The sequence below is a fragment of the Talpa occidentalis genome, unplaced genomic scaffold, assembly GCF_014898055.3.
Source record: "Talpa occidentalis isolate TD23 unplaced genomic scaffold, MPIMG_talOcc4v2.1 talOcc4.15, whole genome shotgun sequence".
NCBI lineage: Eukaryota > Metazoa > Chordata > Mammalia > Eulipotyphla > Talpidae > Talpa > Talpa occidentalis.
This window is the reverse complement of record NW_023601543.1, coordinates 13,966,040-13,990,485: the sequence shown is the minus strand read 5'-3', so window position 1 is coordinate 13,990,485 and position 24,446 is coordinate 13,966,040. Positions and strand designations below refer to the sequence as shown.

The following is a 24,446-nucleotide window of genomic DNA, read 5'->3' as shown; positions in this document are numbered from 1 at the left end:
AATATATTATATAATGTACAATTAAATAATCAATGAGTCAAAAATAAAATCACAAATATAGTAGAAAATATTTCAAAATATATCCAAATTTGAGGTATGCAGTGTTAGCAGATATTAATGATAAATATTTATTTCCTATATTAAAATTAATGAAAGATTGAAAATCAGTTTTTAAGCCTACATTTCCAGAGGTTCGAAAAATAACAGTAAAGATTAACTTTAAATATTATAAGGAAGAAAATAACAAAAAATTACATTATAAATCAATTTAATACAAAATAAATACAGAACAGAGGAAATTAAAGGGGGCAAAATCTGGTTCTTTGAAAAGCTGAATGAAGTTGATAAGTACCTGGTAAGATTGATCAAGAAAAAGAAAAAGCAGAAATTACTAATATCAGAAATAAAAAGATACATAACATAATATCCTAAAGATATTTAAAATTAATGAGGTTATTATGAACAAATGTATGCAAAGAAATTTAAAAAGTAGGGGAGAAAGGCAAATTGCATTTAAAGTATAATTACCAAAGCTGAGAGAATAATGCACACACAATATGAATAGTCCAATATTTATAAAGAAATTTATACCATTATTTAAAACCTTCCCAGAAAGTAAACCCCAGAACCAGGATTTTAGAAGTAACTTTAATCTTACAAAATTCATACATAGAATTACACAAGAAGAAAGATGTCCCAACTCTTTTTAACAATCCTGAATAACTTTGATTCTAAAATCTGACAATGACATTGAAAGAAAGAAAAATTATAGACAAATCTTTCTCATGAATATAGATGCAAAAGAAACTTACTAAAAATTTAACATTTCAAATCTAGCAATAAATAAAACAATAGACTATATCACAATCAGGTGATATTCATTCTGGATATCCAAGGGTAGTTTATCATTCAAAAATCATTCAATGCAATTCACCATATTACTAAAGTTAAAGACAGAAAAATCAGGACCAAATTAATGGAAGCAGAAATGGCATTTGGCAAAATTCAGAACCTGTTCATAATAAAAGCTTGTATCAGAGTAGGAGTAAAAGGGAACCTCCTCAATCTGAGAAAACACATTTCAAAAAGACAGGCAAACATCACATTCAATAGTTAAGATCAAATATTTTACATGACTACAGAAAAAAAAAAAACATGGTGACTTATACTATCACTTTTAATCAATTTTGTACTGCAGGTCCAAACCACTGCAATAAAATAAGAAAAAGAAATTAAAATCATAAGAATTAGAAAGTTTGAAATAAAATTTTTATCATTTGCTGACATGATTGGATACCTAATAAGCCCAGGGAATTTATGGTCAAACTATTAAAATTAAGAAGGGAATTTAGCAAGTTAAGACACAAAAATCAATTTTATTTATTTCAGCAATAAACATTTAAAAGCAAGCAATTTAATGACATTGTGATATAGTTCTGTGTCCACTTAGGCAAGCTCTAGTTCCCAATTATGCAATCAAACACTAATCTAGATGTTGCTGTGAATGTATTTTGTAGATGTGATAAGTATCTATAATCAATTCACTTAAAGTAAAAGAGATTTTCCTAAATGTGAGTGGGGCTGATTGAGTCTATTGAAAGGCCATAAGAGCATAACTGAGGTTTCTCTGAAAAAGATGTTCTACCTGTGATCTGCAAATTTTACTGGTACTGAAGAGTTCTAGTTTCCCTGTTAGTCTGACTTACAGAGTTCACACTTCACTGATGAATTCTACCAAACATTTAAAGAAGAATCAGTACCATTGTTCACAAATTCTTTAAGGGGAGAAAAGCATGGTTCCTAAATTAGTCTATGTGGTCAATATTAGTGATGGAGGACAAGACTAGTAAAAAAAAAAAAAAAAAACTGAAAAAGAGGTGCACCACAAGACCAGAAACCTGGCTCACAAGGAGGTGGGGGTAGAAGAGATTAGCATAGCTAATTCCACAGCTGTGGAAACCAAGATCCTTAGGAGCAGACTATGATCCTTAGGCAACCCGGATGCCTAGATTACAAAACATAAAATCCAAACAGCTATCAGACTGCTGTAGGGAGTGCCTAGAGCACAGGCCCAAGGGTAAAGATATGGAGATTGAGCCCACTGTGGAATCTCCGGTCCTTTCAGATTCTGCATAGTTATCCAAAATTAGCAACCAATTGAGGGCTCACAATGAGGGAGCCCCTCCCAAACAGAAGACGACAGCTTGGGGCAGCACTCCCGCTGCCCACGTGTGATTATGCAGGTGCCTCTTTTCACCAACTCTTTCCCTCCACAGGGCTGCAGCCTTCCTGCCTGGCCGTGACCTGTCAAGGTCGCCCGCCTGCAACCATGCAGGCCTCGCTTAGCAAACCTGTCCCAACTGGGGCAGCTCTTGCTGCCCACTTGTGTCTATGCAAGTGTCTTTAACTGTTTTATCCCTTCCCTAATAAACCTGCCCTTTAAATATAACTAACATCTCTGTCTCGTGGAGAAACTCGCCCGGGAAACTCGCCGCGTGTCGCTGAAGCGGGAGCTCTGGGGAAACCTTTCCCAGAGTGAACCCAAGGATCCCGCACTCCAAACCCACAGACTCCAAAAACCACAACATTAGCCTGATGCCAAATCCAGACAAAGGAATCAGAATGTAACAAAACTACACACAAACATTTCCTATGAATATAGATGTAAAACTCCATAACAAAATACTAGGTAAAAAGGGATTGTGCACCATGACCAAGTGGGATTTGTAAGTAATGTTTGTCATGTGAAAAAAGAGTCAATGTAACTCACCACCTAAATAGGAGAAAAACTCACCATCTCAATTGATAAAAAAAAGCATTTGACAAAATCCAGCACTTTTTCATGACAAGTCATTTAGCACATCCTAAACTTAAAATCACACCTTTTAAAAAATAATCATTTATCATCTTTTTAAAAATTTTTAAAAGATTTATTTATTTATACAAGAACTGGGGTACAGGCAAGAGGCAGAGGCGCAAGAGAGGGGGAGGGGGGAGGGGGGTGAGAGAATTCACCAGAGACACAGCGGGGAGCAAAATAGGCAGAATGACCCAAGACGCTGCTGAGGGGAGCAGGGGCGAGGCAGGAGAGCTCTGCTGTGCTTGTGGTAACCTAAGGATTCTTTCCATCAAATCCATCAGGTATTGTAAAAGTATCACCACTGTAGGGTACTTGCCACTAAATTACCCAAAGTCCATCATCATAGCCCACTGTGTCTCCTTCCCACTTTGTTCCTACTCCTCCCCTGCTCCCTCCCCCCTTTGGATGCTTCAGTTCTATAGTCACTTTTCAAGGGTTAGCTTTTTAAGTTTGTCTTTCTCTGGTTCTTAGTTTGGTTTCTCTATATTCCACTTATTAGTGACACCATCTGGTATTTATTTTTCTCCTTCTGACTTAATTCATTTAGCATTATTGCTTGCAATTTCATCCAGGTTGCTGCAAATGGCATTAGTTTATTTTTTTAGATTTCTGAATGGTATTCTATATATATATATATATATATATATATATATATATATTCCATATCTTCATAGTCCATTGATCTATTTTTGGGCATTTAGGTTGTTTTCATATCCTGGCTATTGTAAACAGTTCTGCAGTGAACATGGGAGTGCAGGTTTCCTTTCCAATTGGTGATTTTGTGTTCTTAGGGTAGATATGTAGGATGGAATTGCTGGGTCATATAGCAAATCCATTTGAAGTCTTTTGAGAGATCTCCATACTGTTTTTCATGGGGCTGGACTAGTTTACATTCTCACCAATAATATAGTAGTGTTCCTTTTTCTCCACCTCCTCCCCAGCATTTATTGTTTCTAGTCCTTTTGATATGGGCCATTCTCATGGGTGTGAGATTGTATCTCATGGTGGTCTTGATTTGCATTTCTCTGACAATAAGTGATGATGAAAACCACACTTTAGATCAAAATATTTAAAAAATCACAAATACCACCCTTCTCATCCAATATAGTCTGTATAACATACAAACATATGGTGTTTTTCTGATACCATCAAAGCTGAGGTTGCAACATAACAAAAATGAACTATTTTCCAGAAAATGATGAGTCATTCATGGGCCATTTCTTTCCTAGAAGAGTGTCTTGGATTGTAGTAAGGAGAAAACTACCAAATTTCTTAAGGAAACATTAAATGCTCTATGATGACTGGTATGCTATTTTAATTTTCCAAGGAGTTTCATTCAATGAGTAAATTTATACCCACACACCAGTTACTTTCCCAAGCCTTCATTAAATACATGGGGGCAATGCACTAAAATCTGGTGACAGGGTTAAATCTGACAGATGTATCTTACCCCACATTGTGTTGTGTAGGCCATCTGAGAGAAATCATTATGAATCACTGCAGGTCTTCCAAGAGTAGAAGTCAGACACAATGAAGGTTAAGGATGTGTCAGGATAGTTGAAAGACATTTCTCCACAATACTCCAAGCCTTCAACTAGTAGAAGATAGCAGCTTAAATAGTCCTCTGAACACAGAGAGCCAGGCATCAGTATAAAGTGATTATACCCTGAAGCTCTTGCATTCTTTGGGTAGATATCTATGAGTGGAAATGCTGGATCACATGGTAGATCTATTTTTAATGTTTTGAGATACCTCCATACTATTTTCCATAGAGGCTGGACAAGTCTACATTCCTGCCAACATTTTATGAGAAAGGAAAACCACTTTAAATATAAAGACATAGCTAGAAAAAAAGAAAAAGATGGGTAAAAGATGGGTAAATATATACCATACTAATGTTAATGAAAATATGGCTCGATTAACAATATAGTATTTAAACAAAGCAGACTTCAGAGCAAGAAAAATTTCAGAAATACAGAAGGGCAGTATATGATGAGTCAGTTCTCTCAAAACATACAAGAAGGCTCTCAATATGTATGCATATGACAACAGAATGTTAAAATACTTAAATTTATGGATCAAATAAATTAGTATTCTAAAATGTTGTTGGGGGAAGTCAGGTGAACATGACTGCTAGTTGACCTGTGCCCTAGACCAGGGCAATTAAAGTCTTTTCACCCCCAAAACTGTTCTTGGAATATGTTTTCTTGTTTTCTCTGCTCCCAGAATCCTTTTCCACAGATACACCCTTGCGATAGCAAAGAGATGCTGAGACCATCTGGATGGTGTATATGACTGAACCCAGTTAAGGCCTCTATATAAATTTTCAAGATTTGGCAGAAGGATATTAAAAAACTACTCAGAAGACCACACAAGACTGGTCTAGTAAGACTAGTAAGACAAAACTAGTAAGTTCTTGCTCATTGAAAAACCTACCAATTTGGTGTGGTCTACCTCTTTCTTTGTTTTCTCCTTGTTCTTCTTGTACAGGGGCTGGTTTCAGATTACACCTGGGAAGCCCCTGAGGTTGTTACTCAACAATTGAGTCTCCAGGCAGGAAACCAGAGAAATGAGCCATGGGAAAGAGGCATCCACAGGGGAAATCCATGTGGGATACAGAATTCCATGTGGGGAAGCATGGCCCAGACATCAGATGCTTATGGAGTCCTGTGTATGGGGATGGCCTGAAATCAGTGGCAGCTTTAATGTACCGGCTGAGGAACAGCAAATTTTTCACTACTGTGAAACAAACAAGTTGTTACTGTGATGGGCTGACATCTACCGTAGGCAGCTTGGCCACCAATGCCCAACTCAAGGATGAAACAAGACAGGAAGTTAGAAGAGAGCTGAGATTAAAGGATTGGGAGTTGTTGTCCGCCACTCAGCTAGCTTTGAGGCTAGCAGGCAAACTAGGCAAACACAATAATAAGTTGGGGACCTTAGCCTGATGTTTTGCAAAGCCAGGAGAGCTAAGATTAATATCCAAGCACTCGTGACAGCCTGATTAAGATGGTAAGAGTTCAGGGCCTCCCCGGTGGCGCAGCCGTTGAGCGCTGGGTTGCGAAGCTGCCTGCGGCCTCTGCGGCACCGGTTCGATCCCTGGCTGCTCCCCGGCCACCTGAGGAGGGTCCCACATGGCGTGCAGACCTCTCCTGCGGCCTGCTGCTCCCCTCAGCAGTGTACTTCGGTCCTTCTGCCTGCTCTGCTCCCCGCTCTGGCTCTGGTGAATTCTCTCACCCTCCCGTGCTTCTGACTGTACCCAGTGCATGTATAAACAAAACAAACAAACAAACAAATAAATAAATAAAACATGCCTCTATTAAAAAAAAAAAAAGATGCTAAGAGTTCAAATCTTCAGGAAAGAGGAGAATGAAGAGGAGGATGTTGTGATTGACAAGCATATGAATGGAGTGAGGGTAATGCCTGATGCCGAATACAAAGGCAAATTTTAAATAGCAATTACCTTAGACTTCTGAAAATAGTGAAATATACCCCAAAATTCCTAAGTGAAAATTTGCATCCTTTCTCTGTCCCTTGAAGTTGTAACCAAAGCACTGTCCACAGAGACTAAAGGGATAAAAAGGTTTGTGTGGGGAGGGTTAAAATACAGACCACTCCGAAAGGTATGGGGTCTCTGTGGCTGTTTGCATGGTTATGTGTTTATTTTATGTATAAGTAAAGTTTTTCTACCTCCAAAGGAATTATCAAAATTAATTTATAAAAAGGCCTATTTAACTGGCTTAAAAATAAGTTTTATTATTATCAAAATGTACTTATGTAAAACTGAAACCTAATTTTCTTTCATCTGCTAAAAGGATAAATTTTTCTTAGATTATTGGCTTGTTCTTAATAAAAAATTATGAAATGTTTTTTAACTTTTTGAGTAATCTGCCTAGAAAACAACCATTCCATGTTTTATCAAAATAATTTCCTGTGCTGGGCCTCCCCGGTGGCGCAGCGGTTGAGTGCTGGGTTGCAAAGCTGCCCGCGGCCTCTGCAGCGCAGGTTCGATCCCTGGCTGCTCCCTGGCCACCGGAGGAGGGTCCCACTTGGGGCGCAGACCTCTCCTGCCACCCGCTGCTCCCCTCAGCAGTGTGCTTCGGTCCTTCTGCCTGCTCTGCTCCCCGCTCTGGTGAATTCTCTCACCCTCCTGCGCTTCTGACTGTACCCAGTGCATGTATAAACAAAAACAAACAAATAAATAAATAAAACATGCCTCTATTAAAAAAAAAGATGAATAAAATAATTTCCTGTGCTTCATGCTATAGATTTATAGAAAGACTCTGACAAGTACTGGTTTCTGATAAGATCAGTTTCTCTTCATGTGGAAGGAACACTGATGGACCTTTCAAATGTTCCCCCAAGGCTACCTGAACAGCGCTCAATGATTAGGAACCTGAGATCTGTCCCTGTTCTTCCCCACATAAGTAAAATGAGTCCATTACGTTGATCAACATGTGAAGACTTGCCTCTGCTACCGGATGCACAGGTTTTGCTGGAACGTTTGCAAAGGAAAAGATAAGCTGCCATTTGAATTAGATGTGCCTGTGACTTTGAAAGGTATGGATTGGACAATGTGGCAGAATGACGAAAGGGAAGAGTCCTCCTAGGATTGGGGTTGTAGTGCTGGAAGGGGGCAGAAACCCCATACACCCCCAGAGAGAGGCAGCTCTTTGCAGTATATATAGTACTCTTTAAACTAGAGACTCTCAGGACAAAATGAACCACCAAAGCAACGGGTTGAATGAACTCAGATTGGCTTTGCTGGTGATAACTCATGAGTCCTGGCTGTTGAACTTTTTGTAAAATGTATTTATTTATTTATTCTAATTGAGGTAATATTTGGATAACTCCATTAGGTATTGTCGCTGTAATTCTAAAAGAGTAACCCTTATTACTTGGACAATGGAAAACAAGGGATGGGGATCCAAAGGGGGAGGAGCTTGTAGAGTCAGGATGTGTGAAGAGACATTTGTGTTTCCCTGCAAAAGCCTGAAGCAATCCTCACTGTCTTCTGTATCCCAACTCCTAAGGTTCTGACACCTCCAGATAATCAGGAAGTTGCCTTAGCTTAGGTATGAGACCAAACAACCGACCTTTCAGGAACTATAGCAGATTGGGTGTACAGAAAAAGCCACCAAAATATCCAAATGGGATGACACATTGCCAAGGATGCCAGATGGCCCTTAAAATACAGTGACTTAGTTAATACGGTAAAAGCATGATTTATATGTTTTTAAAGAACACCCAAGGCAACTGACAAAGAGGTTCGAGGTCATCCACTGGAGTTTCCAACAAGTGAAAAATTGATGAATGGATTATATTGGCTCTCTACTTCCAAGTGAAGATTCAAGTGTGCTCTAGCTTGTGTGGACATTATACTGATCTAACCCAAGCTTTTCCTGTGACCCAGCAAACCAAGATGCCACCATTAGAGAACTGGAGAAACTGAGTACCACGTATAGATACCCTCATCAATTAGATAGTGATCAAGGGGGTACCATTTAAAAATTCACGCTATGCAAGACTGGGCAAAAGAACTTGACGTTGAAGGCAGGGTCCATCCCTGCTATAACCCGCAAGCAAGAGGACTGATAGAAAGAAAAAATGAAATATTAAGTAAGAGGTTAAATTACTGTCAGGTAAAATCACCTTGGCCAAATAGACTAAAATAATGTCCCAGGTTTGAATCCATTTGAATAATCAGTCTGCCTGTGGCCCCCACATGGCAGGCCGGGGAACCCCTGCGAAGACCCCCTGTACCATAAAGATATGGACCTCCCATGAAACTGTCATTGTCTCAATTCTCACCAAGGATCAACACGCTATGCTACTGAGAACACCACGCTCTGTTAGATGCGGGAAGGCTGTCATCTACTGAAATTTGCAAGAAGATGTCTCACCACCATGGGTAAGAAACTTTGCACCCCTGGGTGAGGGAAAACTACTCAGCCCCCACTGGGATTCCATTATCCTGCTGAAAACTGGACCTGTTGAAATTCACTATGCCTGGAATGGAAGATGCACCACGGAAAGGGGGAAAGATGGAGGTCCTGTCTGGCTATCGATGCCCAGTCCATCTCCTCACACCTGACAATGCTGCCTCCCTCTAGCCAACATACATGAACTGTCTAGACAAGTCAAATTGCTAAAGTTGTCAACCCCCACTCCCCAAAGACAAGTGGGCACATTCTATTCACACACAGAGTCCTTACTAACGTCACCCAACAGGCAGTAAATGACAACGAACAAAGCCTGTCCTTACTGAACTCTAAAATATCTCTGATAAGAGAAGCTGTCCTCCAAAATGGAATAGTTTGGGACATTGTTACTTTCTCTCAAGGAGGGACCTATGTTGTTTTTCTAAACAGAATGTTCTGTGTTTATACCTGATGAGTCTGCTAATATATTATCTTTATTAAATCACATGAGGATACAAATGAATGCTCTGAAAAATACAACCCCAGCCTAGGGGACTTAATAAATCAATGGTTTGTATCACGGGGCTCTTGGTAGAAAAATTAGTCACTGATTTGGGGACTCATTGTCTTAACTTGTGTTTTCTCTTTCAAGTGCTCTATTACTGTTATAGCATCTGCCTCCAATGCAGCATTAATGTATTTTGTAAGTCTATATCATATCTAAGTGGAATTCATTCCAGATGTAGAAACTTGTTAATCATTCATAAGTCAAAAAATGCAATCCATCATATCAGTTGACTGAAACAAAAATCATATGATCATATCAATTTGTCACAAAAAGCATTTGACAAAAGCCAGCTTCATTCTTGATAAATATTCTCAGTAAGTTAGCGATAGAGAGGCATTACTTTAACTTAATAAAAAGTGCCTACAAGACAGATAATGAGGGAAGGAAAAGAAGAGGAAGGAAAACAGGTCTTCTGGGAAACAGGAAGTAAAAGGAGACATTTATTTATAAAACAAGAAATCAAGGGAGAATCCCTCAGGTTGAAAAGACTAAGCTGCAGATATCCTTAAAGTTGCAAGCTTTGCTCTTCTCTGAGCATTCTTGGAAATGGCATGTTCAAATTACAAAAGCAGTAAGAAAGACATGCTTGAGGAAGAACTAGATGAGAATGTGATTCTCACATTGCTGCCAGTTAAGGAGGAATTTATTGAGGACTGTTTGGTGGAACCAAGTGTTTCTTCAACTACAGAAGTCAAACCTAGGGAAAAAAATAAAGCTTCCACTATCCTTCTCTTGCTAGTCACATTGCCTCCAGTTAATAAAGGGCACCAGGACACTTTGTAGAACTGGTGCCAGCAATTTAATTTCAATATCAATGGGCAGAAAATAGAGGTTTATCAGAGGCTCCAGAAACATGCTTACTGTGAAAATAACAAGGATATTCCAGAAATGCCATGATAGCCCAGATTGCAATCATCTCCAAGGACATGCAAAATGGCAATCAAGAGAGTAAAAGTTCAGAAAAGTTGTAAGATGAATGAGCGAGAACCAGAGATAAATATAGTTCAAGTGATAACTTCACCTCAGAAAGCCATGTCGGCATCACAGGCAGGTTGTTGGAAGAACCACTTAACCTAAAGCTGAGATTCATGTTCCACTTCTGCTGAGTCCTGTGTCTGCCTCAAGCCTCTGGCATCAGGTGGCACTTGGTCCATGGTAGATCTTTCTATGCAGATGCAAACACTATGTTTACCTACAATGCCATGCAGGTCAGGCCTGGGTGATTGACACCTCCGAGAGGATGATCACTTTCTTGTTGTTACTGGACTGTACTTTCTCATATATGATATGCCCCGAATGTACCAGGGGTAATCATATGGTGATGAAAAGATGTGCAGAAGGAAAAATAACTTGGTTTGAACACACCAAGATCATTCTATTGTGTTAATAATGCATTGATAAAGAATAAATGGTGGAGATCCCACAACTAAATTGAAAAATAAAGTGTCTATGAAGAACTTTATGTATTAATCAAGACTTTCAGCAAAACATAACCAATAGGAGATGTTACATAGGGAGAGGACCTATGCGTGGATTAAGAAGATGTGGCACACTGCAGGTGGGAATGTAAACTGGTCCAGCCATTATGGAAAATGGTTGGAGCCTCCTGAAAACACTACAAATCCATCTGCCATGTGACCCAGCGATTCCAATCCTAGGAATCTACCCAAAGAACACAAAAGCACCAATTCAAAAGGAAACCTGCAGTCCTATGTTTATAGGAGCACTATGTCCAATAGCCAGGATATGGAATAAGCCTAAATGCCCCAAAACAGATGAGTGGATCAGGAAGATGTGGTGTCTACACACAATGGGATTAGAGAGATGACCTGGATCATAGGAAAGGATGACTGAGTGGCTTGAAGGCCCAGCTGGGGCTAGAAATTCTGACTAGAGATGTGCCAATATTGGGAGTTTTACTCCTTTCTCTCATGATGAATTATAAGGCTGGGAGAAATCAGATGTTTGGAGGGACCCCAAGATGAGACACAATAGTAGAGACATGGTGTTTTGAGATCTTGACTGATAAGGAAAGAAATGAAAGGAAAGGGAAAGGCTTGAGGCATCAGGCACCCCAATGAGGCCAAATGGCAGGTTTGAATCAAAAGGGCATATTGGAGTTGAGTCTTTTAGAATTGAGGCCCATACCCAGTGAGGCCAAGTGAGTAGGGAGGACCAAAAGGAGTTAAAAGGCAGGGAGATGAGGCCAGGATGTATGGGATGGTTCTTCCCCACACAGAGACTGAAGTCACAGAGGATGAAGACAAGACTTGAAATGTCAAGTAAGCTTGTTGAACTGGTCCTCATAGCATGGGGAAGAGTGAGGGTAACCCCCACACCCACTTACCATTCTTAGTTCCAACACGACATGTCAGCACTCGGGAGAAACATAACGGAAAATAATGGAAGCAGTAAGATCAGGAGAAAACTGGTTTCAGGTAAGGCCAGAAAGTGAAGGGAATATTTTGAAACAATCTACATTCCCACATTTGTTACGGGGTTCATTTGTTGGTTTTTAAACCAAGCAGTAAAAGCACAGGTAAACTGATCCTGAAACATTTTACTAGTTTTGACCCCATAAAGTCCTGGAATGGCAGTCAGAAGTCCTGTCTGAATTTTGATCCAGATGTTTCTAACTTTCCACATGTCTCCAATACACAAAGAATTTCTCAGTTGTAAACTCCTGTAATCTCTCCCTCTGCTCTCCTGCTTAGAAGCCCCCTCAGTAGCTTCCTTCCTTGTGCTTGCTTCTTCTTCATCCCCCATGAGCCCTTTATTCTAATACAGCCTTTCCCTTCTCTGTTTTAAATTACAGACCTCCTGGTCCTCCCTGGTGGCACAAGGGGTTAAGATGCAACCTATGAGGCTGTCCGCAGCCACTGCAGCACGAGTCCGATCCCCAGCCAGGGAGCTACCCACATGGCACAGCAGACCTCTCCTAACTTGCCTGTTGCTCCCCTCAGCAGTGTATTTCAGTCGATCCGCCTGTTCTGTTCCCCACTCTGTCTCTGGCGGACCCTCTCAGCCCCCACAACTCTGGCCTGTGCCTCAGTTCTTGTATGCATAAATAAATCTTTAAAATAAAAAATAAATAAATTACAGACCTCCCACTTTACTCCATTTTATTCCCTTTATTCCACATTATGCATTTCCTTTATTCCCCATAACCTACTCTATTCACATCACCGTGTCCCCTTTATTGCACATCACCCCTTCCCTTGATTCCTGCAAATGCTGCTCTTTTATCCCACATCACTCCCTCCCCTTTAGTCCACCTCACTGCTCCCCATTATTCCATTTCTCTCCAACCCTCATCCCACATCACTCCGCCCCTTTATTCCTCATCAACCCTCCCCTTTATTTCTACATCACCATTCCACTCTAACCCTTATGCCCTGCAATCCTCCCTTGTATTCCCACACCATCCTTCCCCTTTAGTGCCCATTCGCCCCTCCCCTTTTTTATTTTATTTTTTTATAGAGGCATGTTTTATTTATTTATTTGTTTGTTTGTTTATTTGTTTTTCTTTATACATGCACTGGGTACAGTCAGAAGCGCGGGAGGGTGAGAGAATTCACCAGAGCCAGAGTGGGGAGCAGAGCAGGCAGAAGGACCGAAGTACACTGCTGAGGGGAGCAGCGGGCGGCAGGAGAGGTCTGCGCGCCATGTGGGACCCTCCTCCAGTGGCCGGGAGCAGCCAGGGATCGAACCGGCGCCGCAGAGGCCGCGGGCAGCTTTGCAACCCAGCGCTCAACCGCTGCACCACTGGGGAGGCCCTCCCCTTTTTTATTAATTAAGGAAATTATTTTTTCTTACATCGTTGTATTCCCCATAGTTCTCCCACCACCATAACACCCGTGCACCATCACCATGTTCCCTGTGCTCTTCGCTCCCCTGTGGGGACCCCTCCCTCCGTCTCCCCTGCTGTCTGCCTCAGTTCTATCGCCAGCTTGCTCGTTTTTTTGGCTTTTTCTTGCCCTTTGGCTTGATTTCTCTACATTCCACATATACATTAGACCACCTAATATTTGTTTTTTCCACCTGACTTCTTCTGGCTAATCCCCTCCAGCTCCATCCATGCTGCCACAGTTGGCCTGACTTTGTCTTTGTGATCACTGAGTGATATTCCATTCTGTAAATATACCACAACCTTTTTATCTGTTCATCTATTTTGGACACTGACCTCTTTATTCACCATCACCCCTTCACTTTAATCCCCATCACCCCTCTTCCCTAACCCACATAGCCCCTTCCCTTTATTCCCCATTCACCCCTCTCCTTTATCCCACATCACCCCTGCTCTAAACCCATGTCTCCCCTTCCCTTTGTTCTCCAACATCCCCCCTCCCCTTTATTCTCACATCACCATTTCCTTAGATTCCTCATCACCCTCCCCTTTACTCCCCATCACCCCTCCCCTTTATTCCACATGCCCCTCACCCCTATTTCCCAACACTCCTCCCCTTTATCCCCCATCAGCCCTCCCCTTTTCTCCCCATCACCCCTCCCCTTTACTCCTATGTCCCCTCTTCTCCCCTTTATTCCACATGCCCCTCACCCTTATTTGCCATCACCTTCCTCTTTATCCCCCATCAGCCCTTCTGTTTATTCTGCATCTTGCTCCCTTTCTATCTCGCTGGCTCCTCTTTATCCCACCTGACCCCTCCCCATGCCTGCCTCACCCCTTCCCCTTATGCACTATCAGCTACTCTTTATCCACATCCCTCTGTCCTCCTTATTCCCCATCACCACCTTCCCTTCATTATTCCATATCCCCTCCCCTTTATTCAGTGACCCCCTTTATTCTGTATCACCCTTTGTTTATTCCCCACCACACCTCCCTTTTTCCCACATTAACCTACCAATTTTTCCACACCCCCATCCCTTTTTCATATCACCCCCTCTTCTTTATTCTAATCACCCCTCCCCTTTACTCCGCTGCTATTGCATTAATCTGTATCATCCCTCCCATTTATTGTACTTTCCCCACCCCTCTATACCATGTCTTCCCCCCTTTATTTCACATCACCCCTCTCCTTGATTTCTCCTGCCCACCTCTTTTTCCCCTTCAGCTCCAATGTTTCCCAACTCACCCACAAAATTTTCAAATGAAGAAAAAAACACACACCATAAGCCATGAATATGCTGCTGTCACAATACAGATGTTTATTAATGATTAAATGCCAGAGAAGTTTGAACAATCACAAATCTTCGAGCTCTGCGGTTGTTACCCATTGTGTGATCAATTTCTATCCCTCAATACAATACATTCTTCATTCTATGGACCTTAGCAGTTGTTACCCATCAATATCAGCTAGAATTTTGGATGTCATACATAACCCATATCTGTGTGTTACCAGAGCATGTCCCGCAAATTGGTACCGTCCTGCATAGAGGAGCTACAGAGACGATAGAGAAGAGCATTTATAATCAGGTGACTTTAACTACTTGGAACTATGTGTCCTTACCTAACTAGATGTTTTGCTGACAACAGGGTGTGAACGCCAGCTGTCTGTAAAACAGATCTAGGTAATAAAACCAAATTTGTCCTCTAACTTTTGACCCAAGAAAACTAGTTAGGCTTACACTAGAGGTTTCCCTGTTGGCGTAACCTGAGCAAAACTGCACAGAAATTTGGGAGTGGCTGTTTGACGAGCCGTTGGTCTAAATAATTTGGAAAAAGAAAGATCCTGAGGACGTGGAGTTGCTGCGGGGACACGGCTATGAGTTGGTGTGACATGGTTTAGCATTAATTGTTTGTCAGCTGTCAGGGGGCTGACCTAACGTCCTAGCATGCCTCTTGAGGGCCTTGCCAATTGAGCTCTCGGGAGGAGGGTAGGAAAGTCAGGAAAAACATGCAATCCCCTTTGGGGGAGGGAAAGCACCTCGAGATTTGTGAGCTTCTCTGGGACAGGTGTTTACCACAAATGTCACATCAATTAAAGGGAGGGCTGTACTGAGGGAAAGCCAGGATCAGGGGTAAAAGAGAAAGGCAAGGTAGCACCAGGGAGCCTGGGCATGACACAGAAACATCTCTGCTTTAACCAGCTGGAAGGACCGAGCTTCCCCCACGAAGGGGCTGGCAGTGTGTTTGGAATTCTCAGCCTGACCCGAGCATCAGGTGGAACTCCTTCTACCCTCAGCACCCTCAAGACTCTCCTGAATGTTTCCTGTGACATCCCAGGTCTACCCCCACCCTTTTCCCCTGTCCGGCACTGTATAGAAGGAGAACATCTAAGGAAAGAAGTAGCCGATGCCAGTTTTGGCCTCCTTCTCCCGGGGCACACGGAGCAATGGGCGGTCTTGCTCCGGAATGGGGGGGTTACCCGCTCCTTCCTCATCGTCATGGGAACGGGCAGTGCCGGGAGGCACAGCTGGCTCCTCAGAGGAACCTGGAAAATAGTAACAATGTTAACTCCTTATGTTTCTAGATCTCAGACTTTGCACAGCACCCAAGGAACTATGACCGAATTTTGAACTTCAAACACAAGTATGAAGCAAGAAGGTAAGGCAGGAGTGATTATCCCCACTTGACATGTAAGAAACTGCAGCCTAACAACAGAATATAGATCTCCAAGTCAAGGCCCACGGTGGAAGCTGGGGGAGGAAACTGGGTTAGAGAACAGAAAGCGACAGACACTCAGCGTTTAGAGCAAATGGACGATGCCACCTGCAAGGCGGGGATCAGGACGACCTCCTAACAACCACCACCACCCCATAACTAACCTGACCAGTTTTACTAAGCAAATGAGTAACAAAGCTGGAGCCGGAAGCTTACAGCACTTCATGGAGGGGAGAAAGCAGGTGTCATTCTTCAGGGGTTCTGGGAAGGACTTGTAGTCCATGACTTGCACAGGCTGAGACTGATTTTTAAGGAGGGTGGTATCTACAGCACCTGTGTCTTCCTTATAGAGCCAGGATGGATTCTGAACTTCTTTAGGGTCAACGTCATTAGGCACTGGAACTGCTTCCACATTCATGATTTCTTCAAGATTGAGGGCCAGGTCGGGCTGAGGGTCTGGAATTGTGTTGAGAATGGAGACATCTTCCAGTTCTGGAGCCACATTGCTGTCGTCCTCTTCTTCAAAAGCACTGGCTCGGTCTTTCTGAGAATCTGGCATTTCGGTGTGAATGTCAGCATCCTCAGGGTATGAGGCCCTGAAGTTTTCTTCTGAGCCCTGCATTTCACTGACTTCCGATGCTTCCTCATGTGCTAAGATTTCTTCAGCATCCGAGGTCTCTTCGTTGCTTGAGACCTCACTCACATCTGAAGATTCTTCTTCATCTTGAATTTCATCAAAATCGGGGATGTCTTCAGGGCTGGTTACCACATGGAGAGCTGGGACCTCTTCGGGGTTGGAGTCTTCTTCAGAGTTTGCAACGCCATTTACTTCTGGAGTTTCTTCGTGGTCTGTAATTTCTTCAGCATCAGAGGTTTCTGCATCATTTGGGATTCCAGCAAGTGCTGGAACCTCTTCAAGATTAAGATCTTCTTCAGAGTCTGAAAGTCCATTAATTTCTGGGGAGTGATCATAATTTGGGATTTCATGATCACCAGAGACTTCTTCAGGACTTGGAACTACATGAAGAGCTGGAACTTCTTCAAAGTCGAGGTCTTCTTCAGAGTCTGAAATCCCATTGACCTCAGGGTTACCTTCGTGGTCTGGAATTTCTTCATCATTTGGGATTTCATCAAGGGCTGGAACCTCTTCAAGATTGGGGTCTTCTTCAGAATCTGGGTTTTCGTCATTATCTGAGGCATGTGCATTGTCCGGAATTTCATCAGCATTTGAGGCATCATCGTTGTTTGGGACGATGTCAAGATAGGGGACCTCTGCAAGGTCAAGATTTTGGCCGTCTTCAAAATCTGGTCCTTCTTCAAGGTCATGGTTTGGGTTTTCTCCAGGATTTGGGATTTCTTGCTCATCTGGGCCTTCTTCAGGTTCTGGGACTATATCAAAATATGGTATTTCATCAAAGTCTGGGATTTCAATGAGTTCTGGAATTTCATCATCAGGCTCTAGAATATCCTCAAGGGGAGGAAGATCATCAAAATTCAGGGTATCGTCATCATCATCGTCGTCGTCATCGTCATCGTCATCATCATCATCATCTTCATCAAGTTCTGGTATGCCTTCAAGGTGTGGGCCTTGAATCTCAAGATCATTTGGGATCTCGAGACCTTGGACTTCCCCAAAGACTACTCCTTGATTGAGATATTCAAATACTAGCTCTTCATTGACTGACACATCTTCCTCAGAGGACTCATCTTCCTCAAGAGGCTCATCTTCAGCAAGGACCTGGCCTTCAGGAAGGGCCTGACCCTCACCAAGGGACTGACCTTCAGCAAGGGCCTGACCTTCAGCAAGGGCCTGACCTCCAGCAGGGAACTGACCTTCATCAAAGGGCGTGCTTTGAGCAAGGACAGCAGCCCGGATTTCAGCAGAGTTTTCCACTGGATCAGAAAGTAAAGCATCCTCCTCCATCTTAATCCGTGCACTCCTGAATGGGAATGAATTTTAAAAAGTCAGTCAGTTTGTATACTTGGGTTAACTAACACAAAGGTGGTCTTGGACCAGAAACCCCCAGAGGAGATTCTGCTTCAGGCTAAGCATAAACAAACCAAGAAAACACTCACTGGATCTTCCTCAGATTCCTGCGTCTGATAAAATCAAGGGCCTCGGGACTGGACTTCCACACCCTTTTAGCAACCTGCTTCTGAATATGGGGAGGTACCTGAGGGCAAAATTAGCAACATGAGCCTTTATTACACAACATTTTAAAATTTATACTCATCTCTATCAGGTGCCCAGGAGTGAAGGCACCATGACCAGCTAATGAGAATGGGAGATTTTGCAGCAGCCTGCTTTGGTTACCGTCAGGGATGCGCATACAACTCTCCCCTGCTTGTGAACAGCAGAGAGAGCTGTGAAATAAATGTATCCAAAACTTCTACCTACCTGGAAGAGGACATCCCAGTTATCAATCATGGCGCGGACCACATTGACAGAAGCAACATAGTGGTCAATCCCCAGCCTTGTCTTCCTGGATTCCCTCTTGCCAAATCTCCCCTTCTTCAGAAGAGCAGATCCAAACACCAAGGCCAAATTGGTAGAAGTCATCCGGTTGCCAAAGACCTAGGTAAAAGGCAAACAGAAAGTAATATTAGAGTATGAGTTAGTAATGGAAGTTGTTCAAAAAGAAATGCCTTTTTGTACTTGTTTCCCTCTCCCTCTGGCTGTCTCCCTCTCTTCTACTCCCACACATGTCCCCTACTACAGCCCTCACTACCCTCTCCCAGGGCATTGTACCAGCTGTCCATCAATGCCAATGGAGTCCTCGCAGTTCTCAGTGATCTTATGCAGGGCCTTCAGCAGACGCTCCAGGGTGTCACTGTGACAGGGTGGCATCAGGTAAACCAGCAGTTGCAGGGCAGAAAGTTGATCCTGCGGCTTCAGAGCTGGAGGAAGGAAAATGGGGCCCGGCTCAGGGGGCTGCCCTTGGTAGCAGCCTGATACCAAGAGAGACAGGATTCTGTTTGAAAACTGCTGAAAGTTAGAAAGTGTCTATGCCCAAAGCATCGGGGCTCAGGAGTCCTAAAAGAAGAGGTGCTCTCATCAATATCAGACCCCCTCTAAAAGGTTCTTCTTTGCCCTTGAGAGGGCACACACCGCTTCAGGAAGCTCTGGGAAAATTTCCCAACAACAGATTTATATTGAACTATTAAGAGATATGACAAAAGTAATCTGGAGAGGTAATTTCAACTTTTCTTTTGGTTGAAATAATTTTTATTTGATATGTTTTCATTTTTAAGACTACATAAAGTATTTGCCTATTGCTTTATGTTTGTGTGTTTTCCTTTTTATATGCGTTCTGTCTTCGTTCTTTGGGGTAGTGCAGCCTGACCTCTGTTCCTAGACCCTTGCACCCCCCTGTACTATTTCCTTCCTTTGCCTGACAGAGGAGAACAGAAGACTCACTTGCTGTCAGGAGGAAAGACATGTAGAGATCATCTGGCAGCAGAGAGTCCTTCATGTCACGGAAAAACTCCTTAAGGAGTGCGGCCACATCATGCACATTCTGATTGTCATCCAGCACTACATCCAGACCTTGATCAAATTCTTCACGCAGCTAGAAGAAGGGAGAGAATATATGGACTGTGTGCCCTGCCAGTACAGGCACCCCTTCCCCCCCCATAACCCCCAGCCACTACTGTAGTAAGGTTCAGGCTTCAGTGGAGGGATCTAGATGTGTGGTGTGCCAGGGGGAGTGGGGCTCAAAAGAAGACCTTGGTCTCCCCTCAGGTCTATGAGGGAGCCCTCAAGCCCACCTGCTTTTTCTCAAGAAGAAAAGTGTAAACACAACCAATTTACCTTACGGACTCTCTCCTCAGAGTATTCTAAAGTGAAAATCCCCACCGTGCTTAATCCTGAAAGAAAAGACCAGAAGGTGTTAAGTATATTCAGTGCCCTTCCCTATGGAATTTCCCTTTTCCTCCCCTACTGCATCCCCATCCCAACTGGTAGCCAGAGAATGTTCCAAGCCCTTCATTACCTCCCCGCCCCCCACCACCACATTTTTCTCTCTACTGCGCGGTTCTTTTCCTTTAATTGCCTCCTAGTTTGATTTAACCATCATTTGGGGTCACCTTACCATGTTTCTCAATGAAACTGCAGCAAGCTTCAACAACCTGGGGGATTTGTTTAGCAATCGGGTTGAGGCTCATCTTCCTTTTGGACCCCAGAAGTCGCTGGCCAATTGGAAAGGAAATCTTGGAAAGTTGCAGGGTCTGCAGCAGCAGGGCCCCATCCTCCAGTTCAGCCAGGCTATCCACAGATACTGCACCCTGTAAAGACAGCCAGATAACCTTAAAATGGGCAACAGGAGGGTCTCTTCGGACCTTCTCCAGGACTGCGTCACATTCACAACAGGAAACATTCTCTCCAATTACATCCTGCCAAACTATTCTGTTCGAACCCTCTCTCCCTAAGGGCACAGGACCCGACCCTACCGCCCCACACCCCTGCACTCCTTAGCAAAGACCCCCAGATGAAACCCAGAAAGTTTAACTCACTCGACGACCACGGCGAGTGAACTCCCGGGGCAGAGTGGGCTCAGCCCGTCTGCGGCTGAAAAAGCGCCTGATGCGGCCAAACATCCGTTGAACCACGTTTCCCCGACGACGACGACGTCCCGTAGCCGGACCGGTGGCTTCTTCAATCTGCATCGCGGCTGTTAGTTCCAGATGCTTGCGGCGGGTAAGCTCATTCACCAGCACCTCTTCCAGACGAATGCCAAACGTCTTCAGTGATACGGCTGGGGAGCCAGAGAGAGAAAGAATGAGAAACGTCAAAGCTCCGCAGCGCTTAAATCAGGAGGAACTGCAGGGGCTGTACCACTCTGAGCCGCCGCTGGCAGCCAACCCCACCCCTCCAGACCCGCAGCGCCCCTCCCTGGGGAGGGAGCCGAAAAGACCCTGCAGCGGTTTGGCGGAAGGACTCAGTACCTCTCCCCCACCCCGACGGAGCCCAAGATCCCTGCCTTAAGTCCTGTTCGGGGGGTGACTACCTTGAAGTAAAGTGGGCAATTTCTCCAGGGCGATATGCCTGGGGTGGATTCACCCGGGAGACTTAGGCAGATCTGATGGGGCCTCACCCCCGCCCCCTCCCTATACGCCAGCAGCTAGTGCGCCATTTCCTGAAATCATCCCCTACGGGGTTTCTAGGAGGGGGTGAGTACCCCCAGGGGCACTGAACGCCGCCCAGCCTCCAGTAGCCTGGGACCAATACTGGGGGAGGGGGGGCTGCGTTTCTATTTCTTTCCTAAGTAAAGTATGAGAGACCCTCACCCCTCTCTTGTCCTCTCAGAATCAGAAACCACTTCTCCAAGGTGTTTGGACGGTCAATAGGTAGAGCTACGGGAAAAGAAAGAGAAAAGACACGCACACTCACCCAAACAGAATTTGATAAGTGACTGAAACATCGCAACGCATTGATCTGCAATGATGGGGGTGAATTGGGGAGGTGGGGGAGGGGGAGACCAACAGCTCAATCCAGTCCACAAAAAGTGATTTGCCTCTCTCAGCCTCAGTTTCCCCACTTGACAATGGGACCAGTCCTATCTACCACCTAAGAGATTTAACCAAACCAGACACTTTGAGGCTCTGCGTGCGCAGAGCGCATCTTGCTACGCACCAGTAGTAGCTCAACACAACTCTTACAGCAAGAAATCGGGGGCTTTGAGGCGCTGGGACTGTGCAACAGGCGAGGGAGGGGTTGTGCCTGCGGCGCCAACACGAGCGAGTAGGGGTCGCCAAGTTACTGCGGACGCGCGCACACCGGGGATGCCGTCTGCTCACCGCGCTGCGGCTGGGGAAGCTGCAAATACCCGCGGTCCCCGCGCTCAGACCCCGCAGCCGCAGCCGCCTGCGGGGTCTCCCAGCTCTTGCCTTAGCTCCTTTCAGGCTGTGCCCGCTGCGCGCACCCTGCAAACCCTGCCGCCCCTGCGCTTTCCATGACTGCAGGGACGCCCCTCAGTCCGCGCGACCCCTTCCCGCCTCCCCTCAGCAGCCCGACCTGCACCCGCACCCCAGAGACCCCCTGGCACGCTCGAACCCCGTCCGGTGCCCGGTCCGGCTCGCTCCCCTGCAGCCAGCTGAGGTGGGAAGCGCTCCCAGCGCACCTCCTGCCTCCGCTCCAGGCGCCCGCACCGCCCTCCCGCTCTCTGCCGGGATTGGCGCGTGTCTCTCTCTCTCACTGTCTCGCTATCTCTCTTTACTCTCCGTCTCTCAACCGCGCTGTCTCTGTCCCGGTCCTCTCCCAGAGTACCTCTCTGCGCCTCGGTCTCGCTCTGGCCGGTTCTCGCACCGCACCTGGTGCGTCTATCTCTCCACCTGTCCTCCGTCCACTTCCCCGTCCCCGAGAACTGCCTGTCTGTCTGACCGCCCCTCAAGCCCCCAGAGTCAACCCAACTCAACTCATCTTTACCTCTTCCTCAATTCAACCGCCGGCTCCCTCCGTTCCAGCCGGCTCAGTTCCCCAGGCGCAAGGAGAACCCAGCAGGTCTGAGACCTGCCCGAGCCCCTCCCACTCCCCTGGACCCCCAAAGCGCCGCGTCCCGCCCGGGGGTCCACTCGCCCGAAGGCAAGGACGCCACACTCCGGGGTACTGCTCACCTCTCTCAGGTTTGAATTCAGAGAGGAAACGTCTGGCCACGAGTTCTTGGTAAGCAGTTTCTTGTAGCTTCAGACGCTCCAGCTCGGAGAGACTGTGTATTGATATCATGTTCGTCCTGCGGTCCGGGTTGTGTCCTGGTGCTCCTCCCAGGACGTTCACTAAAAAAATGAAGGCGGACAACAACAGCAAAGGGGGCATGATTCTGGGGCACAATGTCCTGGCTGCCCTCAGAAAAGGAATGCAGCCACCCATTCTGGAATCGGATGATTATCAAGACTGCATCATCCAATTGTCACTGGACCCGGTGGAGGGAACTGGGGGGGGGTGGGGGAGGGTGATAAGGGGGAGGGAAAACTGGGAGGCGGCTTCACCCTCCAGCAGAGCTGCCTCTGGTTGCTTATTAAAAAAAATCCAACTTTAAAAAAAATCCAGCCCTGAACAGTCTAGAAAAGAGAAAAACCTAATTAGGAAAAAAAAAAGAGGAAAGAAAAGAAAACGGACCAACATTTCTCACAATTTAAAAATGCACATTAAGACAAAAATAAGGTAATATTTTCCATTAGTTAATTAGAATATTGGTGTTTATTTTTATTTTTTTAATGATAATACTTGATGCTATCCAGGTTGGGTGAGGTAGGCATTTTCATCTAGGTTAGGAACACTGTCAGTTTGTACAACTCTTCCAGATAGCAAGCTGGGCACATAAGTCTGGAGCCAAAAATCATCCCTAGGCCCTTTGACCCAGTAATTCCCCTTCTAGGAATCTATCCTAATGAAATCTTCACACACACACACACACACACACACACACACACACACACACACACACACTGAGGTATATGAACCATAATCGTAAAAAAAAAAATTAATATAAAAAGCAGCCCAGCAATGAGACTAGATTTACAAATTGTAAGATGCCCATATGTAAAGCATACAATCATTAAAGTGATGTTTACAAAGAGTTTTTAAACAACAAATACACAAAAATGCAGAATTGTTTTAATTTTTACCAAAACTGCACAACTAGATCAAGTTAATTTTTTCCATTAAAAAAAAAAAAACAGTTGTACCAAAACATCATTTCCAGGCCATTTCTAGTGAATTCCCTACTGAGGATTGGTGATCAGAATGAAGTTTATCTTAGTGTACTGGCAAACCTGCTCTACCTCCCTTCTCCATGGTGCTCAATATCTCATACAGCTCCCAGGCTGCACAGGATCCCCTAGTGGGGATCTCCCTGCACCCCACACAACATCCTTTCTTTTCTCACTTCTATTCATTCATTTATTCATTACAAAAAAAATAAAAGTGCATTAATTACTCATTTTGTGTCAGGCACTAAAGACTCAAATATGAGCAAGATAATACTACTGCTTTCATAAAGGATTTAACAGCACAGTCAAAGAGATACGCAGGTTAGCAACAATTTACTAAACCTTGTGATAAGTCAATCAGTTGAGATATAAACAAAGTACTGTGAGCACAGAAAGGAGGAAACATCTAAGTCTGCCTGGAGATAGGGGGGGGGCAGTCCAGAGGATGAGAACAGCTTGTGCAAAGACAAGGAGATGGGAGAGAGGTTGCTATATCCTTAAAGCTGTACAAAGGGGATGGAAGGAGATAAATCTGGATGGATGAGGTCATGAATGGCCCTGTAAGCCATGTTAAGAAGCTGGACTTTCTCCTGAAGGCAATAGGGAACTACTGCAGGGTTTTAAGCAGGGAATGACAGAGTCAAAACTGCAGCTTGGAAAAATCACAGAAAGCAGTGAGAAGCCTGGTTTGGGTAGAGAGCCTGAAGCAGGCTAGATGGGTAGATCACCCAAAAAGCAAGAGTTGCTGACACAAGTCCTTGTCACTGGGGCTGGAGCAGGGAATGGATTTTATAGGAAGAACTGAAAGGACTTAGGGGATTGTTTTTA

The 24,446-nt window shown here is 44.4% G+C and overlaps 1 protein-coding gene across 1 annotated transcript; it reads right to left on the bottom strand.

Moving 5' to 3' along the window:
* Nucleotides 1–14,492: 14,492 nt before the first annotated feature.
* On the bottom strand, nucleotides 14,493–22,920 carry ARHGAP36 (Rho GTPase activating protein 36). The gene is made up of 11 exons (XM_037511933.1): nucleotides 22,524–22,920; nucleotides 21,198–21,263; nucleotides 20,424–20,665; nucleotides 20,003–20,195; nucleotides 19,723–19,778; nucleotides 19,330–19,480; nucleotides 18,661–18,809; nucleotides 18,310–18,486; nucleotides 17,988–18,085; nucleotides 17,745–17,851; nucleotides 14,493–15,741 (listed from the first exon to the last, which is right to left on the bottom strand). Exons 1-11 carry the CDS (start codon nucleotides 22,774–22,776, stop codon nucleotides 15,584–15,586), a joined length of 1,650 nt encoding a protein of 549 aa, XP_037367830.1. The 5' UTR covers nucleotides 22,777–22,920; the 3' UTR covers nucleotides 14,493–15,583.
* Between the last annotated feature and the right edge of the window lie 1,526 nt (nucleotides 22,921–24,446).